The sequence below is a fragment of the Talpa occidentalis genome, unplaced genomic scaffold (assembly GCF_014898055.3).
Source record: "Talpa occidentalis isolate TD23 unplaced genomic scaffold, MPIMG_talOcc4v2.1 talOcc4.16, whole genome shotgun sequence".
Classification (NCBI taxonomy): Eukaryota; Metazoa; Chordata; class Mammalia; order Eulipotyphla; family Talpidae; genus Talpa; species Talpa occidentalis.
Window position 1 is genome coordinate 20,175,798 of NW_023601653.1, and position 27,775 is coordinate 20,203,572.

General features: G+C 36.6%; 1 protein-coding gene and 1 long non-coding RNA gene across 4 annotated transcripts in view; one reads left to right on the forward strand and one right to left on the reverse strand.

Moving 5' to 3' along the window:
• Positions 1-11,411, forward strand: part of DCN (decorin) — a 30,527-nt gene extending 19,116 nt beyond the window's left edge. For all 3 annotated transcript variants that reach the window (XM_037513885.2, XM_037513887.2, XM_037513886.2), the window contains exons 4-8: positions 2,635-2,848; positions 3,853-3,966; positions 5,682-5,775; positions 9,180-9,318; positions 10,904-11,411. In XM_037513885.2, the coding sequence (XP_037369782.1) occupies positions 2,635-2,848; positions 3,853-3,966; positions 5,682-5,775; positions 9,180-9,318; positions 10,904-11,098 (756 nt within the window). In that variant the 3' untranslated portion in view covers positions 11,099-11,411. The remainder of the gene's footprint in view (positions 1-2,634; positions 2,849-3,852; positions 3,967-5,681; positions 5,776-9,179; positions 9,319-10,903) is intronic.
• The window catches only part of LOC119247442 (uncharacterized), a 54,940-nt gene continuing 36,920 nt past the window's right edge, over positions 9,756-27,775 (reverse strand). The window contains exons 2-4 of the long non-coding RNA XR_005125751.1: positions 15,921-15,980; positions 13,143-13,223; positions 9,756-9,823 (exon numbers count right to left, since the gene is read on the reverse strand). This is a non-coding gene — a long non-coding RNA (uncharacterized LOC119247442). The remainder of the gene's footprint in view (positions 9,824-13,142; positions 13,224-15,920; positions 15,981-27,775) is intronic.

The window sequence follows — 27,775 nt, forward strand, 5'->3', positions numbered from 1 at the left end:
GTGTTCTTTTCTTTCCAAGACTCCTAAGAGTATGTTGTAGCAACCATCATCTTGGCAATCTTTTTCTACTTCAAAGTATTCAGCAGAAGACGAGAGTTTATTAGAGCTTCCAACCACTTAGTGAATGTTTAACTGCTGTTTTTCTTACTCTCTCATTCATGATCATTTCTATCCTTGTTATTATGCAAATGAACATCATTCATTTCCACCAGGAAAACCATACTTGAATAAGGAAGAAATGAAAATTTAGTTAGATGTGAAATAGAAAGAATTCAACATAAAATGTTCTTTCTTTTTTTTTTTTTAATGGAGGGGTTTTCCATACAGAAATTTTTGTTAAAGATTTATTTATTTATGCATACAAGAGCTGGGGTACAGGCCAGAGATGTGGGGGTAGGGGGACAGTGAGAGGATTCACCAGAGACAGAGTGGGGAACAGAACAGGCAGATCCACTGAAATACATTGCTGAGGGGAGCAGCGGGCGAGGTGGGAGAGGTCTGCTTCACCAGGTGGGTTGCTCCCTAGCCAGCTGGGACTCGAACTTGTGCTGCAGAGGCTGCGGATTCCTTCATAGTATGGTGCTTAATCCCTTGCACCACCAGGGAGGCCCAAAATGTTCTTTATTTTCAATAATTTTACTAATTTACAACTCTGTGACTCACTGTGTATGGTACATGTTGTGTTAAGAGTGGTTTTATATCTATGTATTAGTAAAAAAAAAAAAAAATCCTAATCATGAAACAATGGAAAATAGAGTATGGTAATATGAACTTTCTTTGAATTAAAACATAATAAATCTAGTAGAAAATTGTTATTTTTCATTAAAAATCAACAAAAAATTGTCAAAGATTCAATAATAGGACACACTTGCCTAACAAGTGTTATATATTAGGCGCTATTCTAGGTACATTATATGCATTTAGTAAATTACTTCTTACAAATATTATTTTTAAATAATATTTAACAATATTATTAACCTCTTTATACATGTGGGAACAGCCGTGCAGAGAGGTTCATTTACTTGCTCAAAGTGACAAGGAAAATCGGAGTCAAAGTTTAAGATCTAAACTCAGGAGCAGTCTAACATTTTACTGTTACTAATAACAGTTAAAGTCTGTTTACTAATAATTGCTTATTACTATTAATAACCATAAAAATATTTAAAATAATATCTGGTAGAGTGTTAACCCTGAATACATGACATTGGAGAAGATTGTATATTATTGAGTCAGCACTCAATATTTTATATAAAATTAAATAATGTTTACAAAAAGTATTTGAAGCATATAATCATGTCAGACTTGATAATTTTCTCTTCTGGCTTTAACTTTACTGATATTTCCCAAACAGCTTGCTTGTTAATATCAATTTCCTATAACCTCAGCATTCCTATTTTTTAACTTTCTGGAATATTCATTGAAATTTCTTAGAATTTGGTTTTAATCAACTAATGCCTCTTTTAGCACTAGTTAAGAGATCATATTGCTTGTAATAAGTTTTAATTTGTCAACTATATGAGCTGCATGAGAACTTTCATGGTTAATGAGCTAGCTTTTACCTTCAAAAAACATTCTTACATTTCTGAGATTAAAATCTCTTGCTGTTTTTTTACTCTGGTTTCCTTTTGGTCCTTTTGTATTTTCATGTATACATAAAAGCATAATATTGTTGAAATTCAAAATGCAAGTTTCTATAACGTTGATAAAATTATCCTACTTCCGTAAGATTAGTTGATAAGGCATATTAAAATTTTTAAAAATGTGTAATTCTGTAGATATACAGATCATTGAAACAGATTGTGGTAGTACAAAAATAGGCTTAGCAATAGCTATACATTTAATAATAATGGATTAATAGTAATTTCCTATATCCAGAGAACTCAAATTTTTATACTGCTGAAAATACTTAAAACCTTTATATGTAAAAAGGGCTAAAACAGAATACAAATATATTAAAGCTCTGTATATCATTTAACTACATCTTTATTCTGTAAGACAGTTATTAAGACATACAATTTAATTAAAATGAGAAGTGTTGTGATCAACAATTTTTCAAAAAATTCAGTAAATTGTAGCAAAATAAAAGGAAAACCTGTTTAGACTTCCAAGTGACATGGAGATGCAAGATACAGCAATGAGCTACACTAAAATTTACTAAAATGGCAAACTTTGGGGTAAGGATTATAACTAAATTTATGAAACTGCAAGAAAATTTTATCATCTTGCATTGCTGTTGATAGTACAAATTGGTGCCACCCATGACAGTGGAATCCATGACAGTGGTCCATAAGGATGGACTTTTAGGTTGAAAAGCTAATTGGGTGATGAGTGCCTGTGACCCTGGATTTTTCTTCAGGTTATTCTCATTTTCAATCTTTAGGAGAATTTGTTATTTTATAAATAGATATATAGATATAGATAAAAAAGTAACTATATTTCATCTATTCCCCCCTTTATTCCTGACACCCACATCCTCATACTCTTCATGATCTGCTTAATTATGTTCTGATTACTCTCAATTTTGTGGATTCCTCTGTTAAGTCCATGAATACAATGGATAGGTTGTTATACTTTGTTTTATCTCTTTGTGGATGGTCTTGGAATTAAGATGATGCTTTTATTTACTACCTACAGTCATTGATTCTTGTCAACAACAAAATTAGCAAGATCAGTCCTGGAGCATTTGCACCATTGGTGAAATTGGAAAGACTTTATCTGTCCAAGAATCAGCTGAAGGAACTGCCAGAAAAAATGCCCAAAACTCTTCAGGAGCTGCGTGCCCATGAGAACGAGATCACCAAAGTGCGAAAAGCTGTGTTCAGTGGAATGAATCAGATGATTGTCATAGGTACAGATATTCTTGTAATTCTAAGACCAGGATTCAAGGTTCACCTAAAAGATCCCAAGTAACTTTTAGCTGCAGGATGGTAAATTAGCTGAAATTTATTTCTTAAATCTGTAGGAATGACAATAGCAGGTTTAGGAGAAATGGGATTTTGAATGCATTCCTTGTTCTTGATAACCTCATAATGTGAAGAAATCTCTGGGCTACACTACCCCCCCCTATTTATTACATGTCCAAGAGGCAGGATAGAATTAAATGGTGTTTAATGAGTGATTTTTGGGGGGATACTTTTCCACTGTGAGGTTTTGTTATATTCTGAACCTCTTTTTTTAATAAAGATTGATTTATTTATGCACACAAGAACTGGCCAGTGGTGCAGTGGGCATGAGAGGACCCACCGAAATGGGGAGCAGAACAGAAGGATTGACTGAAATACACTGCTGAGGAGAGTAGCAGGCAATCTAGGATATGATATGTCTGCTGCGCCATGTTGGTCAGCTCCCTCGCCAGGGATCGAGCTTGTGCTGCAGTAGTTGTGATTGCTTCATAGTGCACCACCAGGAAGGCCCCTATTCTGAACCTTTTAAGCATGCATTCCTGTGTTTTGTTTTATGTATGGAAAAAAATAGTAACTTTCTAATTGGCTTTCAACATGTTAGATTCAAATTAGTTAATATTTGAAAGTATCTTAATAAGGGAATTACTTGTGACTTGTAAACATCTGATCCCGTTGATTTCTAGGCAAAACTATGTTGACACTTTTAAATCATTTTGTTGTTGATAGCTTTGCCACTATTTTTTCCTCATAAATCTTTGTTTCCTGGTCATTGATTTAATAAGGGGGATTTTTACCCATTTTGCTATTCCTGTGAAGTGTATATCCTTTAATTTCTCTTTTGCTTTTCAGTCAAGTTGTACTGACACAAATTTCTGTTAATGCTGAAACAGTTCTGCTTGGAATATCCTAAAATTGTTCTCTAAAAGCTTTGCACTTACTGTCTTTATAGAACTGGGAACCAACCCTCTTAAGAGCTCTGGAATTGAAAACGGAGCCTTCCAGGGAATGAAGAAGCTCTCCTACATTCGCATCGCTGACACCAATATAAACACTGTCCCTCAAGGTATGGAAAGTTCTCCAAAGGAACTTGAATATCTAATTCCATTTAAGTTACATTTAAAACACAGTTTTGGAAATTTGAATGGGGCTCAAGTGTGTCTACTGATGCTAAGTAACCCCTGCATCCTCCAAGGTCAATGTAGAGATGGCCATGCTCTTTTCACCTAGAAAATTCCTTCTAAGATGAAACTTAAGAGACAATAATGTCATATTATAAATTTATGATATCCCAAAGCAAAAAGTAAAGGTTTTTAAAAGATAGAGTGCCTTAGTGGTACTTTGTTAAAAATTAAAAAAAAAAAAGACGATAATGCTTGGAAGTAACTCTGAAATTGAGTCAACTTTTACTTTGAATCTCTAAGAATAATTGTGATGTCCTAATATTTATTCACAAGAATAATGCATCTATTGTTTCATTTTCCTCAGATAAGAACATGTTATTTTAATTTCCTTTGGTCACCTGAGAGTAGATTATATTCTCTATTTAGCAGCTAGGTAACATACAATATGTGTAACTTTGAGTCCTACTTTCTCAGTTATGAAATGGGATTATTGAATGTAATTTATCCATGGAAAATTAAATGAACTAAGTTTGGAAGAGTGCTGTTATCAGTTTTGGGGGGCATATAACAGATAACTAATATGTAGAAGTTTCTTTTCTTAGCATCTCCTATACAAAATATACTACCACAGAGAAAACAATAATGAATTTCAAATCAAATATGGGCTACACTTTTACATTAAATAGACATTGTTGAAGGAATTCAGTGGGGTACAATTAAAATTTCACACCAAATATAATTTGTGACTCTCTAGTTCCTCATGGACAAATAACCAACACTTTCTGTTAAGCAGATGTTAGTTCTAAATGTAACCCATTTGCCATTTTCTTTGAAGTCATTGCTATTCTTGTAATTGGAGCAATATGCTATTTAAAAAGCTGTGTAAAAACACAATACGTCCTCAGCTGGCAGGAAGAAATCGAAATAAAATCTTTAAACTTTCATATTTTGTTGCTAAATTTTTAGAAAGCACAGCTACTCAAGAAATACTATCCAGAGGTTTAGTGGATATTTGGGATCTAAAATTATTTCCCCAGGTGCTTTAACATATGGTAGATTCCTTGATTATAAGCCTGTGCACTCCTTTTGTATAAACAGTTTGATATAAAGTCATGTAAATTAGAGCTTTCTACACATGTTGCAGAGGCATGGAAACATGTAAAAGTGAAGATAAAGGTCAGCACATTAAATCATTGTTAATTATTAATGAGGCCCATTCATGAAATACCTGGTGAAATTCACGAATAGGTTTCATTTATACATAGTTTCTTTGTTATATTTCAAATGTTCATCTCTTCATTTTCCAATTGTCATCCTTTGTCAGTGGCACTGTTAGTCTATTAATGGTATGAGAAACTAAGTTGGAGGGTTTGACTTCAGTTCTACATGGGATACTAACAATGATTACGACAAAAGGCTATTACAGGAGCAACACAGCTATGTGTTTGTTAAGATCAATCTAGGAGAAAAGTAGAAAAAGTGCTTGCACCATTTCCAAGGTATATATAACTATAAATGGGATGAAGGAAAGAGGGGAAAAGCAATGCTGATACTTTGAAATTGTATATCTTATTGAAAATCATGACATATGTCCTAATAAAGTCTTTCTGAGTTCTGTAATTATGCGTCTATAACACCTTATTTTTCCATATTCCAGGTCTTCCTTCTTCCCTCACTGAATTACATCTTGATGGCAACAAAATTACCAAAATTGATGCAGCCAGCCTGAAGGGACTGAACAACCTGGCTAAGTAATAATATTCTTTCATGACATTCTACTAGTAAATAGCTAGGTGTATTAGAGCTTACATGCTCAGAATTAGAAACATCATGATTGATTTCATTTTACTATGCCACATATTGTAATTTCTAATAACTTAAATATCAGCTTGCCCAATTATTTCTTTATAAAAAGTAAATGAAATAGTATATAGTATATTTGTCTTATCTACCAATATCAGTATTTTATGAATACATACAATTTTTAAATTAAGGAAAACTATTTATAAGGTGTTTGATTTAATCAGTATGTTCATTCAATACAGTCTAACACAGATGCATCAAACAGAAGGTTAAGTAAATTATAACAGTGTCTAGATTTTTAAAACTACCAGGAATTGGAAAATACTGGACATCCCACAGTATAGTATTAGAATAGTTGTGAGACTGTGTAGCTACTATTCTCTGAAGAATATCAAGTATCTCTGGACATTTAAAGCAAATTACCAAAAGAATTTTTTTTCTGGCTCTTAGTTATTTTCCTTATAAATGATTATTAGCACTATCATGCCTTACAACCTAACTTCAACCTTTCTATATTTGCAATCTGGTTAAGTAATAAAAAGAGGAGAGTGCTGACAAGCTATTTCGGTTTCAATCTTCAAGGAATACTCTGTTCCTGATCTTCATCTCTCTCCCATTGTTGAATGTTCTTACAGAGAATCTCAGAGTAAGGTCAAATTGGCTTACTCCTTTCTCTATGTAATTTTCATGGTAAATAAATAAATTGAAAGTATGCCATTTAACTTTGAGAAATACCTAAGACAAGAAGATTATATCACGCAGCTTTTCCAATTTCCGTCGATACTCTCCGATGACCCAGTGGCTAAAAGTGAGCACATGTATGTGTAATACCCTGGTGTCTCAAGGAAGAAGAATCCTTTATTTAAGACTATTGTAATCACAGTCTATAATGTAGAAAATTTATTTAGCAGCAATACTATGCATCATCTACTTTTCTGATTGTGTCACTCTAGCTGCAAAATAATGTGGGAAGGAAAGTTTCATTGCTTTTTGTGTAGAGCTGTTTTTAAACCAGTTATTACTATTGGATTAGTTAGTAGGAGTAGTAGCATTAATAGTAGTAGTCATGCTAGTATCAGTAACACTAGTAGGGAATATTATTCTAAATTTCTAAAAACAGCAAATCATAATATGTGTACTTTTTAGAAAAGTAGTTATTTGGGAATGAAAGTGATATGAAGATTTAGAGATTCTATAATATTAATATATTTTAGATCAAAGAGAGTCATAAAGAGCCAATAAAGTTGGAAAAGATCAATCAAAACGAAAATTTTTCTTTAAATGGATTTTGAAATCCATTTCTTAAATTAGAGCAGATTTTCTCATTGGCTAATCAAACTTTCCTAACTATTTATCAAACACTTTTCTTCATGGAACAAAATCCAGGAAAATCTATTACGCCCTCCAATCCTTATGTTGTTTTCTCCTCACTGATATTAAATCATGCGAAATATTTTGATGTTAAAATCAAAACTGTGAAAAGAATCAAAAAAATTGAGCTCATCAGAACATTGTTGTAGGCCAATATTCAATATCAGTAGTTATTAGGATCTAGTGGGGAGAAAATACTATATATCCCACTGCAAAATATAAAATGGTTATCAGGCAAATTATTCTTTTCTTATTAAATATATATTTAAAAATATATTCTTATATATTCTTATGAAATATATGTGTATATATCTCTCTATATAGACTTATATACTTAATTATATAATTCTATATATACTTATTAGTATTATTTATATATAATTAAGTGAAATATTCTTTGACAGAAAGAATTGTTAATTTTGAGTCATGTGTTCCTTACCCTCACAAATCTAGGATAATATCCTAAATATAGGAGGTTAATTTGTAAATTGAATATATAGACTTGTTACTTATATAAAATTTATCATGGGAAAAATGATGTTTCCTTGAATATATTATTAGAACTATTCTAAAATCAATCAACTCTGCTACTACTAGCTTAAAATCCAGTAAAAAATAATCTAAATTATTTCAAATATCAGCTCATTATTAAAATTGGGATACTTTGGTTACCTAAGCAAGAATCTCAGTCTCAAAAGGACTGGAAGGAGTAGCTGAACGCAAGTGGAAACAATCTTACAAAAGATGTCTAAGTCTTTTCCATTGTATTTGAAGGACCCCAATAGAGCCTTTCACCTCTGGAGCTTGCTGGTGCTTTTCCCTTACCTTGTTGCCTTATCCCAGCATTCCAGCTCTGTCCTATGAGATTGGCAGCAGTTGGTTTCAGCAGAGATTCAGCTCTAGAATGCTTAGTACACCAGTTTTTTCTTCAAGTCAACACCTAACTTTTGAAATCTGTTTAATATAAGAAAACACCATAACTATAGAAATTGCACTTGTTATACATTTAATTGAGCATACAAACACCAATCTTGAGTGGTATTGTATGAGAAGTGTCAACAGAGCCAAGAAACAGACTAGTCCGAGGTCAGATCAGGAGCCAGACGTGTTGGAACCAGGAAAATTCTGACAGAAACAGATGATCTTTGATGAACCAGAGCAAAACAGTAATTGTGTTAGCCTTTTTCTTAGGTAGCTTTATTGACTCATTAGAACCTTGTAAATTTTATTTCCAGTGAATATATGATATACAATTGCTTGATTTCGAAAGTGACCAAAGTAATAGTATTCCTTTCAGTTTTCGCTCATGAATACATTACATTCATAATACATATAAATCTATTCAACTGTGTTCATTGATTATGCCAAGCTCTGCTTGGTCACCCTTCTCAAGGAAAAACACGCACTGCACAAAGTGCCATGCTTTTTACAAGAGGGTGGCATAGGGTGCATTTACTAGGGATACCTAACCAGCCTGGTAATGTCAAGAGGTGTTAAAAATAAATGGGTGTATCCAAGCCCAGAAAATTTGGAAAAAAGCATTTTATTTATTTATTTTTTTTTTAATAGAGGCATGCTTTATTTGTTTGCTGGTTTGTTTTGTTTATACATGCACTGGGTACAGTCCGAAGTGCGGGAGGGAGGGTGAGAGAATTCACCAGAGCCAGAGCGGGGAGCAGAGCAGGCAGAAGGACCGAAGCACACTGCTGAGGGGAGCAGCGGGCGGCAGGAGAGGTCTGCACGCCATGTGGGATCCTCCTCCGGTGGCTGGGGAGCAGCCGGGGATCGAACCGGCGCCGCAGAGGCCGCGCGCAGCTTCACAACCCAGCGCTCAACCGCTGCGCCACCGGGGAGGCCCTGGAAAAAAGCATTTTAGTAAGAGGGAACAGTAAATGAAAAAAAAAAAAAGTCTATTTCTATTGACCAGTCACTCAGGCATCCATCTGTAACTATAAGCAATCATTTCTGGTTTCTGTTGCAGGTTGGGACTGAGTTTCAACATTATCTCTGCTGTGGACAATGGCTCTTTGGCCAACACTCCTCACCTGCGGGAACTTCACTTGGACCACAATAAGCTGATCAAAATCCCTGGTGGGCTGGCAGAACATAAGTACATACAGGTAATGCAATTCTAGAAAATACTGTGAGGGATATCTAGGGAATAAATCCTCCTTATGGAATGCTGTGAGGCAAGAAACTCTCTTTAGAAATCTTTCTGCAAAAAATATTTTCAATGTTTTCACATGAATAATAATTCTGCCTTTGTGAAAAATAGGCACTTAAATTATGTTTTAGTTAAGACTATTCCATCAACTATTCCAAGTTGTTGCGGAAATCAATTATTTGTTGCAGTTTCTGAGGCTTTATTTCAATTCCAATACTCTATGCTGCATTTTTTTTTACTGTCTTATAGTCTCCTTTTATATAATATTATAAAAAGGTCTATCATTTTATCTTTGACCTGAAAATGTAATATTACATGTAAATATCATAATTTACTAAGTAAACATTACTTCATGTATTCATTCAACTTATGTTTATTGAACACTCACCATGTTTTAGTAGGCAATGCCAATGTAGTTTTGACCAAAACAGGACAGTCACTCCTCTTGTAGACCTTTTATTCTAGAAGAGGAAACAAATACAAATATATAATATGAATATAGTGATACTTGCTATAAAGGAATATAAAGATATGTAATTGAGACACAGAATAGCAGCATGGAATGGTCAGGAAATATTTCTCTGTTAAGAAATGAATGACATAAGGCAGCAACCCTTACAGACAACTTGGAGAAGATTTTCTAAGTGAAGAAAAATATTGTGTTCCAATCTGAACAGGGACAATGCTTTGTGGACTAGATTTGAGGCAAGTAGGTCAAAGTGGATGCTTTTAGCCTGAACATCTAGAATTACTGATATGCCATAAACTGGGATGGGAATACTAAGGAAGGGAAAAATTTGAAAAGGAAGAGAGAAATTGAAAGATTAAGTGTGCTGAATGGTGCCTGCCTGGTGGCACAAAGGGTTAAGTCTCAGCATTATGAAGCTAGCCACACCACTGCACCACAAGTTCAATCCCTAGCGAGGGAGCTGACCTGAACTCTGAGTTCAGCACAACTGAACTCTCCTGTCTTGCCCACTGCTCCCTTCAGCAGTGTATTTCAGTCAGTCTGCCTATTCTGCTCCCTACTCTGTCTCTGGGGAATCTTCTCACCCACCCCACCCCCCTCTAGCCTATACTCCAGCTCTTCTATGCATAAATAAATCTTAAGAAATTATTTATTTATGCATACAAGAGCTGGGGTGCAGGCCAGAAATGCGGGAGGTAAGAGGAGAGGTCTGTTGTGCCATGTGGGTCACCTCCCTGGCTGGGGATCAAACTCGTGAACCAGTGGCTGCAGATAGCTTCATAGTGCTGTGTTTTAACCCCTTGTGCCACCAGCAAGGCCCCAAATAAAGCTTTATAAAAAGTGTGGTAAAGGATTATGGGTGTGGCATGGTAACAGACATCCAAGAAGGTGTGATCCTACAGCTCTAAATCCTGTATATTGTTTTAAAATGTTATAACAAAAATAAAAAAAAAGTATTAATCCATTCAAAGTGAAGCATGACAATGCTGAAACTGAATAAAATATTTACACAAGGGGGCCTCAATAAGATATTCAGAGGGAAATAACCTTTCTCCACTACTTTATGTTGCAGGTTGTCTACCTTCATAACAACAACATCTCCGCAATTGGCCCTAATGACTTCTGTCCACCTGGATACAACACCAAAAAGGCCTCTTATTCGGGCGTGAGCCTTTTTAGCAACCCAGTGCGGTACTGGGAAGTCCAACCATCCACTTTCCGATGTGTCTATGTGCGCTCTGCCATTCAGATCGGAAACTATAAGTAACTCCCAAGAAAGCCGTCACTTTCATAACCTGGCAAATCCCACTAATGTTATTACTCGGGAAAAAAAAAAAAGATACTGGAAACCCAACTGCAATGTGGATGATTTTCCCACATGACTTATGCATAAAGCCAAATATGCAGTTTAAATAATTGCCTACAATAAAAAAAATATTTTGCCTGCCATTTTCAGAATTCTTTTTTAAAACTTTCTGTTGATGTTAACTGAACTACTACAGATATTCTTATTTCACAAAATGTAAAATTTGGAGTAAATATGTATGTAAACAACTTAGTAAAGCTTTTTCTTTCAATTTGCAGAAAGAATGAAATAAAAAGTATCACTCTTCTGTTACTTAGAGTGGTTAGCTTCTTTGACAAAGTCACTCATCAAACTCTAGCTCTGTATTAATCCCCATTATTACTGGTAAGGCCTCCTTTGAATATGTGAATTCAATACAGGCTATGTAAAATTTTTGCTAATGTCATTTAAAAAAAATAAATTCACTAATGCTTTCAAAACAATTGTATAAAAGTGTAATTATAAATCTTCCCAAAATTTAATACTCTGATGAGATATTACCTTCTTGATAAAAATAACACATTGTATGTACTCAGATATTTTTTTCTATACCCAAGCTTGACATTTGTGTATGGTAACTGACATTGTCTATGTTCAAGGTTGAGTTGATAAGGCACAAAGCCATCTTTTTCAGTTGGTCTGGAAAACTGATATTTTCAGTTACCAAGATACTAAATCAAACTATCATGTACATAACCAGGTTGTTTTCTGAACAGTTTTATAATTACTAGATATATTAGGAATATTTATTGCTTTTGGTTAAATATTTGATGTTAGACATTTTTTCTTCAATATTTAGAAACAGCTATTAAAGCAAAACATTCACCAAGCCTTGGAATGGGCTTATTTGCCAAAGTAAACATTTATCAAATAGCACATTTATGCTGTCAATATCTAATAAGCAAACAGGTAAAGATAATTTGCTTCTTCTACAACTAGGTGCTTTAATGGTTTCAAATACTAACAACCAAATCTAAAATGGTTTAAACTATAAAGGGATATATACAACAATCCTGCTAGATGAGTCTTTAGGTATAGTTTGACCAGAGATCTAGCTGAGTTTCTCTGCAATCCTTTCAGTTTTGCCTCCCTTCATTGAATTTTTAGGGTGATTTCCCTCATGTTTGTAAAATAGAATCTTCCCTATTACCCTACTCAGGACACAAAAGCATAATGCCACATATTAACATAAAATTTCTAGGAAAACTCACAAGATTCTCTATTGCATACCAGCTCCACAATGCTTTGTATTAATGTGCAAGTATTATTCTATTCTATTCCCATTTTGCAGAAAAGTGAACTGAAGAGAAATTAAATAGTTTTCCTGATTTCTTGTAATCACATACCTGGCAACATCTCACATCAGGATTTTTTTTTTTTTTTAAGATTTTTCATTCATGCATATGACAGCTGGGGTGCAGGCCCGAAATGTGGTGGTTGGGGGAGGGGGAGAGATGTGTGTGACAGGATTCACCAGAGACAGAGTGGAGAACAGAACAGGTGGATTGACTGAAATACACTGCTGAGGGGAGCAGCAGACAAGACAGGAGAGGTCTGCTGCGCCATGTGGGTCATCTCCCTGGCTGGGGATCGAACTTGTGCTGCAGTGGCTACAGATAGCTTCATAGTGCTGCGTCTTAACCCCTTGCGCCACAAAGGGTGGGCACCTCTCCTTTCTTTGTGAAAGTCAGAGTTTGGGAGGTAACAGAATTTACCCCAGGAGAGTTCAACTAAAGAGGATTGAGCGAGGGGACTCTTACCAAAAAAACAAGAGGTGGTGGGGCACCCAGCCATAGGCAATGATAGGAGGATATTCCTAACCGTGTAACTGAATGAAAAGTGAAGAATTTAGGGTTCTGGAGCCAGGTGAGAGGACAACTACGGAGCCCAGGGGGCTGTGATCCCAGAGGAATGCAACTTCTGCGACAGGTGAGGTTCTCTGTGGGGTGTCTGCTGTCTCTCCTACCTCTGATGTCCTTCCACTTCAGAATCTCACTGATCAAACCGATGACAACCAGCAAGAAAGCCAGGGAGATGAGGTCTCCTCCTGAAGCAAGACAGAAAGGAGCATATTGGCTCTGGCCAGGGCACTTGTACTCCAGCTGAGCCACGATAATCATAATGATAGGCATAGTGAACTATTCTTCCAGTCACAAGGATCAATGTAACATTCACTTATCATTCAGGTACTTTCTATCATCCCACTTATTCCAATAGAGAATTTGAGGACTGAAGTAATTCTTTCAGCCCAGAGCCTCCCTAGTGGCTCTCAGGGATTAAAATTTCAGTGCTATCAAGCTATCACCAGCCACTGTAGCCCAGGTTTTATTCCCCACCAGGGAGCCAACCCACATGAAACAGCAGGCCTCTCCTGCCTCACTGCTGCTCCCCTCAACAGTGTATTTCATCAGATCTGCCTGTTTTGCACCTGCTCTTGTCTGCTGAATCCTCTCACACCCTGCACCTCTGGCCTACACCCCAGTTCTTGTAGGCAGATATAAATAAAAATAAATCTTTAAAAAAAATAGTTTCAGGCCATCATGGACAAACATAGAATGTGAATCAGTTTTAAAATACAACCAAAGTGACAAAATAGTTCAATCAACCTGTCTGAGGCTGATAAATTCTTTTTTTTTTTAACTTTTTTTTTAAGATTTATTTATTTATTTATTTATTTATTTATTTATTTATTTATTTATTTATTTATTTATTTATACAAGCACTGGGTACAGTCAGAAGCATGGGAGGATGAGAGAATTCACCAGAGCCAAAGTGGAGAACAGAACAGGCAGACAAAGTACACTGCTGAGGGGAGCAGCGGGCATGGCAAGAGAGGTCTGCGCGCCATGTGGGACCCGCCCTGTGGCCGGGGATCGAACTGGCACTACAGAGGCTGCGGGCAGCTTCGCAACCCAGCACTCAACCGCTGTGCCACCGGGGGAGGCCCGAGGCTGATAAATTCTTAGTGCATAATATTTCATCTACTCAGTACATTTATTCAGGCCCACAGTGTACCTGACACTATCCTAGTAGTTGAGATTATGCAGTAAAGAAAGTCTTGCTCTCATGAAGCAGACATCACTGTGAAGGGGGGGTTCTGGATCAGGACAAATACAAGGCAGAAAAATAAAACAAGGCTGGAGAAGAAGGCATGTGACAAGATAGAACTTGCTATTTTTATGTAGGATGAAAAGAGAATGATAATGCAGATAAAATGATGTTTGAATAGAGATACATGGATGGGAGAAAACAAGAAAAAAGGAGCCCTAAATTAGGAAGATTCATAGTGGGTTGTAGTAACAGCCAAAAGAGCAAATGTGAACTGAGTGAAGTACAGAGACACAAGCTGTAAGGTGTGACGTGAGATCAGAGATCTAGCTCATGGGAACCCAACTCATGCCGAACTTTTAAGCAACTTTAAAGATTAGCTTTTCTCATGAGCAAAACAGGAGGCTATTGAAGGATTCTCATCAGAGGAATGGCTGGATTCAACTCTCTGTGATAGGAAATCTCTGACCACATGGATAGTGGAGGGGTCAAGAAGGACCCATAAAGGATAATCAGGATGTTACTGCAATAATCTATCAAGAGACCATGGTGAATTTTCACCTGGATAAAGCAGAGAAAGTGGTGGTGTCCTCAGAAGGGTAAGAGGACAAGGAAGGCTGAGAGGCTATGGTATATGAAAGAGAAGGAATGGAGATTGGGATGATTTCACAAATGTTAGCCTGGGAAGGTGAGTCATCATTTACTGAAACTGGGAAAGACTGAGGACATGAGGTAGAGGGTGTAGAAATAATAAATTTGGTTTTGGATCTATTCATTTTAAGACTCATTCAGTTTCCTTGTGAAGATATCAATGAAGCTTTGCCTCTAGGAATCTAGAGCTCAAGGGAGGAGGTTGGGTTGTAGACATATATTTGGAAAATGCCAGAATACAGATTTTTTTTTTTTTAATCTCCTAAGTGACTTGAATTTATCCAAACTAAGCAATCATACTGTACATGTTAGCAACACATTTAACAGGGCCAATTCTGGCCTTTTGAAATGTTCTTGTGGTTTCTAAGATAAATAAACATATTATATGTTTCCCTCTGGAGGCCTTTGCTAAGATCCTGTCAGCATTTCCAAAACAGTCCCTGCATGAACAACACTAAGAAAGAAAAGCCTCTTGAGGAGAAAGGACTTTGGATTTTTTTTTTTAAATCCCAGTGTTTTTTTTCTTACCAGTTTAAAAATGTATAAAAACAGTCCCATTTCCTTTTCCTTCAAGAGCTCACATAAACAAAAGTACAGTTTCATGCCTGCCTTGAATGTGGGTTGATAACTTGCTGGTGGTTTGACAGTTATGAATAAACAGACCTGTTCAATAAAGAAAGCATGTTGCTGAAACTGCAGGAGGTCTTACTGGACCTCAGGCACTGTACCAGCTCATTAGCTAGAAAACCATGGAAAACTGTATAAACCCCACAGCCAAAGCCATTATTCGTAAAATCCCAGCATAGATAATTCCGTAATAACTTACAACAATCACTGCTTTATAAAAAAAAATCCATGTGGTTACTTGATCTGGTATTGATATGTGAAAAAATGTAAATAACTTCTTTTGAAATAATTTAATAGTCCCCCCCTTTTCACAAAACCAGTTGTGTTTGGAGCATGGTAGTGATGTGGGTGTCCTGGCAATCTTATCATGCTCATATGAGAGAAAATAAAAATGAAATTAATTTGATCATTTACTCACTTATTGTTTTAATTCATACATTTACTCAGGACTCAGATTATGACAGGAACGATGGTAGATCTGGAAGAAATAAAGATTTTATTATTGCACTATATGTGATTTATTATCACATTGTATATATCATAATATACATTATATATGATTACATTATATGTTGCATATTTCCCTCTGGTAGAGAACTTTGAAATGTGAACATCATGTTATTTCAATGAACTTTTAAAAATACTAAAGAAATAAGAAGGTAAGTCCCAAGAAGGGTTTTTGAGGAAATGAAATTCAACTTTATTACATACCCACTCATGATTAAAATTTATAATGTTAAGCTAATTTCCTGTGACTGTCCTTGACTTCAGGAAAAAACATCTGGAACCTGTAAGAAATACCAGGCCACCTACAAATCACAGGACAAGCTTATACTGAGATCTTGGAAATGATAAACAAAGCTCATGAGAGCAGATGTTTCTGGATGCTGTTATGATTAAGCCCTTTTCACACCATCTGGACTGATATGGGTTGTTTTTCAGAGTACTCCTTTCTAGTCTTGGTAACTCTGATTGATAAATATATTAGAGATGCATTTACCTATGACGAGTAACTATAGATTTAGTACATTTCTGAAAGGGGGAGTTTGTGCAGAAATCTCTAACTATTCACCAATACGTTGGTATATTTAGCCCAGGTTTAAATGTTATTGCATTCACAAAGCACCCATTTTCTCCACTTATCTAGTGTCCATTTTGAAACTCCTTTCTTAGAAAGAATATCTTCAGCCTTATTTTGAAAAATTGAAAAACAGGTAATAATGTAAACAAGAATCTTTTTGTGGAAATGCTACAGATTCTTGACTTTGGTTCTTTTTGGCTTTTGCAAAGAGCAAACAGATTAAAGTTTTAATTGTTTTTCCTCGCATTTCCAGCCGTCTATTTTTCAGTTTTATTGTGATACGGTGGACATATAATATTGTAGAAATTTAAGTATATGACACGATATGGTATTCATAAAACATGTATTTCAAAATGATTACCACAATACATTCAGTTAACATTTATCAGTTTATATTCATTCTCTGGGTTTTCTTTCAAGCAATAAAAACAGTATCATAGCACTGCTACTTTGCACTGATGCAGCTTTTGTTTGACAAGTGCATTCACTGATATAATCTCATTGCTGTTTCACGACCAAGAATAAAATTTGGTTTATATTCTGATAAAAAGAGATGGGAAATAATAAATAACTTAAAAGGACTTTGAAAGACAAACTGAAGAATGGCATGTGATTAGACACAGGCCTAATATATTAGCTAGGGAATGAGGAGTTGAGTTGCTAACAGAATTGGGAGAGATAACGGTCTCTATTCCTACACCATAGTCTTATTTTATTCCTTTTACCCCACTGCTTCCTTACATAGTCATTCTCCAAACATTTATCTTTTCCATCATGTTATGGACTGAATATTTCTGTCCTAGAGAAGCCATCTGTCCAAACATTACTTTCCAGTGTCATACTATTAGGAAACCTTCTTTGGGAGATGAGTATTACATGGAATCATGAGGCTGGCGTCCTCATGAATGGGATAAGTGCTCTTTAAGAGCTTGCTTCACTATGCTTTCTCCTTGTTGAGGATACAAAGAGAAGTCAGCCACCTGAAACCAGGAAGAGGGCCCTCACTAGAATCTGATTTTATGAATACTGTGATCTGAGACTTCTAGGCTTTTGATGGAGGGTGAATGAAGATGCTCAGGCTTTTGTACTGTTGGCCCTTGTGGTTACAACCTGAGGCCTTGAATGCGGGAGGCGCTTGGGAGCATGGGCTCAGGGTACTCAGCCTGATGGTGGACACCTGGAGTATAGTGTGGGCGTGCTTAAGTGGGCACAACTGAGCTGAGAGACCGAGCATGTAAGGGCGGCATCACAGAGGAGAGAGGGGCAGAGAACCTTGCAGCAGAGAGCCGCGGACAATGGCAGAAAGGCTGTAAGAGGAAGAGATCATAAGACATGCCAGAAAGCCCGGAGAGTAAAGGTTTGCGGGGGCTGGGAGGGAGGACTCTGTTATCTTCACTGTGGCCCTCTGCCCCCCTGCCTGTTGCCTCAATACAATGGTGTAAAAAGAGCATTAAAATCCTGAAAAAGACATGGAGACACCCCCACCATCCCTTTGTTCTCTGCGCCCAGTGCCAGCTTGCCCCTACACTAGAACTATGAGAAATAAATTTACTTTGTTTATAAGTCACACAGTCCATGGGATTTTGTTTCAGGAGACCAAGCTGATTATCCTTCCTATGCAGAGAGAGTCAACCTTTGCTGCATGCACGAGTCAGAACAGGAAAGCACTGACTCAAAGATGGAAACCCCTGGTCAGACTCTGAGACTAGTACACGTCCAGGTCTCAGAGCTGAGGGAGATTTTACTTGATGGTCCAGGAACCCAGAGTGGAAGCCTGAATACACCTTCAGATTTGGATTCAGCTTTTGAGAGCATGAAAATCAATCTTGAAGAGTAAAAGCTGTGATCATATCAATCTGGAATAGTTTTTGTTTTTGTGTTTCCAATGTTTCCAAGCTGTACATCATTGTATCCACTTATGACATTAAGTTCAAAATGGGGGGATAATAATAAAGGTACCTATCATGTATGTTACTTAAAACAGTTAATGAAAGATGGAATCTACTTCCATTTTGTGGAGAGGGAGGGTGGGGAGAGAGAGAAGAGTAGGAGGGAGGGAGGGAGGGAGGGAGGGAGGAGGGAGGGAGAGGGAGGGAGAGAGAGAGAGAGAGAGAGAGAGAGAGAGAGAGAGAGAGAGCGCAAGAGCGAGCGTGTGCGCGCATTTGAACAGCTGGACCAAATTAGTAAACCAAATGAAATTCTCTGGGTTAGGTTCTGAATTCAGAAAACTGCAATTGTGGTGAAACAGTGCATTATTTTCAGCAAGCAAAATGAAAGATCACATCTATAGCACTGCGTTGTGTTGGTGAGTTATATGGATACCTTGGGCAATAGGCCACAGGAATTGTAAAGTATTGTTACTGATAAGATCGAAAATTAGAGCTAATGAAATTTAAAAGCAATCACCTAAAAGACTCCTCTTGGCAAAGTGAACCAGTATTTGTGATTTGCCTAGGTTTATACTAGGCATATTTACTTTAAAGTCATCTATAGTCATTGGATTTACATTTATTTAAAAACAGTATTTTTTTGAGATGATATAATCATTTCTGCATACCAAGAATATTTTCTTGAGAATAAATATAGGTGTAAAAATGAAGGGAAAGGTGCTTGACAAAATGTATCATGTCACATTTATTTAAATGTGTGATGGAATATGTAAGATACGTAATTTTATTTTCTTATACTTTCTCAGGTCTGACGCAGAAAGTATATTTCACTTCTTAAAGCTTCTATAATTGTTGAAATGTGAAAATTAAATGGTTTTCATGTTTTTGTCCAAAGTGCCCAAATAAGTTTAAATGGTAACTTCTTTATTTCTGGTTGGTATAAGGCCACATATATTAGAAAATTACATCATAATTGCAAAAGCGATCCATAAAGTAATGAATCACTTATCTGTATTTAGGAATTATTCATAATTACTCAGGAATTAGGAATTGTCTGTTAGTGAGACAATAATTTTGATATTAAATTATGCAAAACTATAACTCATCATAAATGGAATCGTACAAACAAGAACATAATCGTTTCAATGATTTCAGTTAAATCATTTTTTTTGGTTAAATGTATATAACAATGAAAATGCATACTTTTATATCATTGCAAATATAAATTATGAATATTTTATATCATAAATTTGAATAGTTATAATTTATGAATATTTTATATATCATTGCAAATATAAATTATGAATATTACAAATATAAATTAAAAATATTTCACTTTAATTTATTTAAATAAAAACATTTCTACGATATATTTCATATATAGATACTTATTTGAAATCTTGCTCCTCTACTTTAGAATTTCATCCAACATTGTTATTTTTAAGTATTGAAAAATATCCTAATTAAAAATCACTTAGTATTTTGCTATCTAAATATGGGGATTACTGGATCAAAGGCTGTGAAAATTTCAGAACATTTTGCCAAATGTTCCTTAAGAATCCTTGTACTCTGTGGATAGGTATGTAGACTGGTTCATCTCCTATGGAAGACACTGTAGAGGTTTCTCAAAATGTGCAAACTAGATTATATAATCCATGTTCTATTCCTAGGTATCTACCCAAAGAACACAAAAGCACTAACTTGAAGGGATGTGTGCACCCCTATGTTCTTTGTTTTTTTAAAAAAGATTCATCTTATTTATTTATGCATATAGGAACTGGGGTATAGGGCCTCCCTGGTGGCACAAGGGGTTAAGCACAGCACTGTGAAGCTAGCCACAGCCTCTGCAGCACCAGTTCAATCCCAGGCCAGCCAGGGAGCTATCCCCATGGCACAACAGACCTCTCCTGTCTTACCTACCGCTCCCCTCAGCAGTGTATTTCAGTCAGTCTGTCCCTCAGTTCTTGTATGCATAAATAAATAAATCTTTTTTTTAAAAAAAGAACTGTGGTATAGACCAGAGGTGTGGGGGGAGGGGTGGTGAGATGATTCATCAGAGACAGTGGGGAGAAAAACAGGTGGATCCACTGAAATACTCTACTGAGGGGAGCAGCAGGCAAGACTAGAGAGGTCTGCTGCGCCATGTGGGTCAGCTCCCTGGCAGGGATGGAACTCTTGCTGCAATGGCTGCTGATAGCTTAATAGTGTTGACACTTAACCACTTGAGCCACCAGGCAGGCCCAACTCTCCTATGTTCTTTGGAGCATTATTTCCAAAAGCCAAATTATGGGAACAACCCATATCCAAGTACAGATGAGTGGATTAAGGAGATGTGGTCCATATACACCAAGGAACACTACTTAATCTAAAAGGAATGGTACACACCATTCGTTTATTTCCTTGTTCTGTTTAGTTTTGTCTATGTGGGCAGTGCATATACTATATACTACACAGAGTATACATCAGAGAACAGTAAAAGGGAATATAATTGGGAAGTAGGAAGGAAAAGAGGGGGTTAGGGGAGAATCAGTGTTAATAAGGATCCTGAAAATATTCATGGATAAAATGGTAAGAAATATGGAAAGTGTTTTCAATGCTGTGGTCCATGCTATTGTTCAGCTGCACTGCTGGATTTATATTTATTTTTTTTTTTTTAAAGATTTATTTATTTATGCACACAAGAACTGGAGTACAGGCCAGAGGTTTAGGGGGTGAGAGGATTCACCAGAGACAGAGTGGGGAACAGAACAGACTGATCAACTAAAATACACTGCTGAGGGGAGCAGTGGGCGAGTCAGGAGAGGTCTGCTGAGCCATGTGGGTAGCTCCCTGGCTGGGGATTGAACTCATATTGCAGAGACTGTGGATTGCTTCATAGGTTGTGCCTTAACCCCTTGTGCCACCAGGGAGGCCCTGGATTTATATTTAGATACCCACCTTTTTCTTTCTTCTCAAAGTGGCAAAACGGGATTATGATTCAAGGATTCTGCTCTGAGTCACCATCACAGTGATCACAAAAATAAACACAGACTTACTAATACTCATGTCCTCCATCTTTCTGGTTGCCCAATTGAGGGTACAGCATCACTTCTGAGAAGAACAAACCGCACACCCACAGCAAAAAATAAAAAAAAAATCCACTTTGTGCACTTTTTAAGTTACTCCAAAGTCTATTCCCAGAAAGGACATTAACCTGACCCAGAATAAATTCATTATACTTTCTTCCCTGGTTTCCAAAGGAATATCAAATTCACAATTTGGCCATGTAATAGCTGACTTATTCTACTAAAGATCAAATCTCAACTCATCTCCCTAGCTGAACAGTAAAGGCTTCAAAATAGAAAATTTAGTTCTGTAATGTGAAAGTTTAAATTAAGAGAGAAGATGTCTTAACACCTTGCGCCACCAGGGAGGCCCAGAAATTAAGAGAGAAGATGTAGGGTGGTTTTAATTGATATTTGAAAAATTATTCTCAAACAAATTAGAATTCACACATCTAAAGAATAGTTTCTTCCAATCAGACACCTTGGAGATTTTATTTAAATGAACTGTGGTCCCATGAAGTATCTTGGAGATGGATGTAGGCCGACTCATGGTTTCTCAAAGATGCCCACAGTTTAATTCTCAGAAATTGTGAATACCTTGCATTATGTGAAACTGAGGAGTTAAGGTAGTTTACGTAATTAAGTGCGCTACTCAACTGACTTTAAAACAGAGATTATCCTAGGTTAATCTACCTGGGTGGGTCTACAGTAGTCACAGCATTCTTGAAAGTGGAAATAGGAGCCAGGACAGTCAATGTCAGCATGATGTGATGTGACAAAGACCCACCAGCACACTACTGACATTAGAGATGGTAGTCTTAAGAGACAAGAATTGTGAGAATTCTAGAAAAGCTGGAAAGGCAAGGGAATAAATCCTCTTTCAGTGTCCCCCAAAGCAATGCAGTCCTCATGAGACTATGATTTAACCAGAGAAGCATATTTTGGATTTCGGAGCTTAAGAATGAAAGGTACGGGGCACAAGGAGTTAAGTCTCAGCACTCTGAAATTATCAGCACCCACAACAGCACTAGTTCGATCCCTGGCCAGGGAGTTAATGCACATGGTGCAGCAGACCTCTCCTGTCTTGCCCGCTGCTCCCCTCAGCAGTGTATTTCAGTAGATCTGCCTGTTCTGCTCCCCACTCTGTCTCTTGTGAATCCTCTCACCCCTCCATGTCTCCCCCCCGACACACACACACCTCTGGCCTACACCCCAGCTCTTGTATGCATAAATAAAATAAATCTTAAAAAAAAGGAATGAAAGATACAAAATGCATACTGTTTTGAGCCACCAAATTGGTGGTAATTTTTATAGCAGCAGTCAACTAATACTGGAGCACATCTGGTCTCTTCTCCTCCTACCTCGATATACCTCCAGGCACACTGACCTCAGTTCCAGTACTACACCACCTGATCAGGGATTTGTTTGGGGGTCATTACCAGATGGAGATGTTGCTCAAAACCAAACAGAGGTGGTGTGTGATGCATTATCAATGATTGGTGGGAATATGACTGGCCCTGAAGATAGACACCGCAAACTCAGGAGATACAGTCTTCAGTTGCTGACGTTGATCAATGAAGAAAACAAAAGGGAGAACAATAGCTGTACCGAGCCCAGAAGCCTCTACTTCCTCACCTAAGTTCTCTGAATCTAGATAGTTACATTAAGCTTTCCCCACACTCAGATTCTATGCTGTAGAAGGTAATGGTGAGGGCATTAAACTGTGAAATGGGAAAGACAGCATTTAAATAGACAAAATACCAATTAGTAAATACCAATTAGTAGTAGGCAAAATACCAATTAGTAAATACCAATCATTTAAATAGGCAAAATACCAATTAGTAAATTCAAATTTCCCACCATCTAATGTCTGTGGAACATAAACCAAAATTGAAAAAATAATTCCAAATTTCTTTGTGCATCTGAATTTAGAGATTTAATTTTCAACCAACATAAAATGAGTAAATGCTCTGTGGCTAATCCACTTACACACATGCCCGAGTCATGTTTGACCAATAGGAATGATCCTGAAGACCCTAAGTCATTTGCCATCTTTTTTCTTCAAATTTGCACTATTTGTGGACTGACGGATAGACATGAAGCAGCTCATGCTGAATTCACCTCTGTTTCCCCCATAAAGTCCTGCTATTTAAACCCTTAATCTCCTCCTTTGGAGTCACACAGTTTTCAGTTTTAAAAAAAGAAGAGACACCATTTCCATGAGAAAATTGGAAAAAAAAAAAAACACACAAAAATTACAAAGGGACTCTCCGATTAGAGTTCAGTGCACACAAGAAAAAGGTATTTAAAATCTGAGGTCTTTAGGAATCATTTCAAGTACTAGGTTCTCCATGCTTGATATTAACCTAAGTTCTCCAAAATTTGAATGGGAAGATCTCTACTACAGACAGGGAAAAACAGAGGAATGAATAGAACTCAAACTTAGGATAATGAGATCACCTACTTCAAGGTGAAGCAAAAAGAAAAATGGATAGAACACAACTCATCTACTCCCCCATGATCAGTGTAATCACTTTTGGAGCTTGTTAAAAATCCAGGTTTCTCAGCACACATATTCAATCATCATCTACAAGGGAAATCTCTTGGGAAGTTATGTATGTTTTTAAGTTTTTGAATGATTTTGATCAGCAGCCAACTTTGGAAATCATTGACTTTTTCCAAAAATCTAATTATGTCCAACTACACATGGAAGAACTGAAAAAAAAAGCACAACTTTTTTTTAAAAGTACAGACATATTTAAACTAACAAATAATTACCAAAATTACTATAATGTATCTGGACAATTTTCTTCTTGGAAACTTTAGGACTTTTATTGACATCATGGTAATTCTATTGTTGTGTAAAGGAAGAAATTGGGCATGGTTTGGAATATATTAGGCTTGGGTGAGTATCCAAAAGTATATATTCTGCAGAAGGAAAGCTTAGAAGCACACTTGACTTTTCAATATTGAAATAATTATCATAAAAAAAATCTTTGTGGTTCATAAATGTCAACTACAACATGTATTTTAAAACCCCAGAGCTATTTTCTGAAATTCTCCTCTGAAGCTTAGGGAAAACCATACAACTCTGGAAAATGTGTATCATCTGAGTGTATTAACTACTTATTCTTCCGTTCAACCACTTCCTTGCAACTATAATAGAAGAAGGACATTTGGTATGAAAGGTACCTATTAAATTTCAGGACCTAAACTTTCAACACTAAACTAATGAGTGCTTATACCATTTGCTATTTAGAAACAAATGTGTTTTTAGTGGAATATAATGAGTCAGCATTATCTCATTTTCAAAACATGCCTCATAAGTTTTGTAGTATAAATCACACTTTGTGATTGTTAAAATTTTCAAAATTTAGTTTTATGAGGATATGTCTACTAAACTCCTAGTAAAATGTTCATTTGTAAATAGGTAAAGCCAAAAATATTTTTAAAACTGTTATATACACACAGAGTTAAATCTTTAATTACTTCCGCTCCTTGGAAAACTATGTGCTCTGAAACATCATAGAGTTCATCAGAAGAAAAAGAAACTTATTTTTAATTTTGGTATTGCTATACAACTTCTATTCATGGATTCAGTCATAAGTAGCCAGTAGATTTCCAGTGTATAGTTCTACCCTTTTAAAAAGTTTCCTAAATTTTCGTCTCGATAATCCCAACGCACACTTCACTGTAAAATTTCATATTTTCATTTCCCGAACTTCAAACCAGTTTTGATCAGATAGAAAAAGGTTCATACTGGTTCTTACTGTATAAAACCAGTTCTGACTGAATAAAACAAGTTCTAACTGGTTGTAACTATAAAAAAAAAAAAAAAAAACAACAAGGGACCTCCCTGGTGGCACAAGGGGTTAAGACACAACCTATGAAGCTATCTGCAGCCACTGCAGCATGAGTTCGATCCCTGGCCAGGGAGCTACCCACATGGCACAACAGACCTCTCCTGACTCACCCGCTGCTCCTCTCAGCAGTGTGTTTCAGTCTGCTTGTTCTTTTCCCCATTCTGTCTCTGGTGAATCCTCTCACCCTCATTCCTCTGGTATGTACTCCAGTTTTTGTATGCATAAATAAATAAATCTTTAAGGAAAAAAAAGTGGTTCAGGGCCTCTCTGGTGGTGCAGCAGGTTGAGTGCTTGCTGTGAAGCTGCCCACAGCCCCTGTGGCACGGGATGGATTCCCGGCCAGCCAGGAAGAAACCCACATGGCATGGTAGACCTCGCCTGCCTCACCTGCTGCTCCCCTTAGCAGTGTCTTCAGTCCGTCTGCCTATTCTGCTCCTCGCTTTCTCTGGTGAATTCTCTCACCCTCTCACACCTCTGACCTGTACCCCAGTTCTTGTATAAATAAACCTTAAAAAAGGGGGTTAAATAAACCTTAAAAAAAGGGGTTCAAGCCATTTCTGTTTAAAACCAGTAAAATTGGTACTGACCAGTTAAAGCTGGTTTAAAATGGTTTGAACTGTTTCAGACAAGTGTAAACCAGTTCTCACCAGTTGAAACTGTTCCAAACCAGCACCAACCAGTTCAAACCAACTCAAAATGGTACTGACTAGTCACAACTGGTCCCTGCCAGATAAAATCAGTTTAAACCAGTTCTGACTGGACAAAACTGTCTAAAACCAGTTATATCTGATTCTGTCTAGTTAAAACTGATTCTGTCCCCGCCCCCCCAAAAAATTTCAAAACTTTTCAAACCTGCTTCACATGGTTAAAATCTGTTCTCACTGGATAAAACTGGCTTAAAGGGGTCTGGCCATTTCAAAATTGATTCAAACTATTTCTGAATGGTAAAAACTGGTTCTTACCCATAAAAATGTTTCAAGGTGGTTCAAATGTTTCTGACCTGCTGAAAGGGGTTAAAGCTGGTTCTGACCTGATAAAACTGGCTCAAACCATTTTTGACTAGTAAAATGTGGTTCTGACTGGAGAAAACTGAATTAAGCTGGTTCAGACCTAAACTGGTTCAGACTTGCTGAAAACTCACGCTGACCAGATAAAATGTTTGAAACCAATTCTGACTAGATAAAACTGGTTCAAACTAGTTCTGACCAAATAAAACCCATTCATATGATTTTGAGCAGATAAAAAAAGGTTTTAACTAAATAAAATCAGCTTAAATTGGTTCTGAGCAGTTAAAACTGTTTACACTGATTCAAACAGGTTCAACCAGCTAAAAACTCAATCTGGTTCATAATATTTCAGACAGTTTGAACTGATTCTGATTCAAACTGGTATTGACCAGCTGAAAGTGGTTCTGACCTGCTGAACAAGTTGAAAGTAGTTCTAAGCAGATAATATGATTCAGTCAGTTCTGACCAGATTAAATGGAATCAAGCCAGTTCACACTATTTCAAACTGCTTCAAAGCACTTCAAATGGTTCAAAGAGATTCTGACTGGTCCAAACTGATGCTGACTAGCTAAAACCAGCTCAGATCAGTATTGACCAGAAAAATCTGATTCTTTCCATATAAAATTGGTTCAAACATGTTTCCTCTGGCTAAAACTTGTTTAAACTCATTCAAACAGGTGTTGACTAGTGGGTCAAAATGGTTAAAAATAGGCTCTGACTGGTCAAAATTGACTTGACCAGATAAAGCTGTTCAAACTGTTTCTGATAGAATAAAACCCTTTCAAACTGGTTCAGACCTGTTCAATAATTTTCGAAGCAGTTCTGACTTGTTAAAATTAGCTCAAACTGTTTGAAACTGGTTCTGACTAGATAAAATTGTCTGACTTGATAAAATAGGTTGAAACCTATCTTGACTTGACAAAATCTGTTCAAACTAGTTTTGACCAGTTAAAACTGCTTTAAAATGGTTCAAATAGGATAAACCTGGTCCTGACCAGATAAAAACAGTTCAAGAAAGTTCAAACTGGTTCTAGTTAAACCAGTTCTAACTTGTTCAGTTAAAACTCGATCAAAATGTTTCTGACTAGATAAAACCAGTTCTGACCAAAGAAAACTGGTTCAAACTGGTCCTGGATGGTTCAAACCACTTCAGGCCAGGAAAAAACCTGGTTCAAACTGGTTCCTAAATGGATAAAACCTGCTCAGACTGTATCTGGCCAGGAAAAAAAATCAGTTCTGACAGGTTAAAACTTGTTCAAACCAATTCTAACCAGATAAAACCAGTCTGACAATATAAAATAGGTTCAAAACAAGTCTCAGGTTATGAATAAAACCAGTTCAAACAGTTACTGCCTGGAAAAAAACCAGTTCAAACCTATTCACACCCAT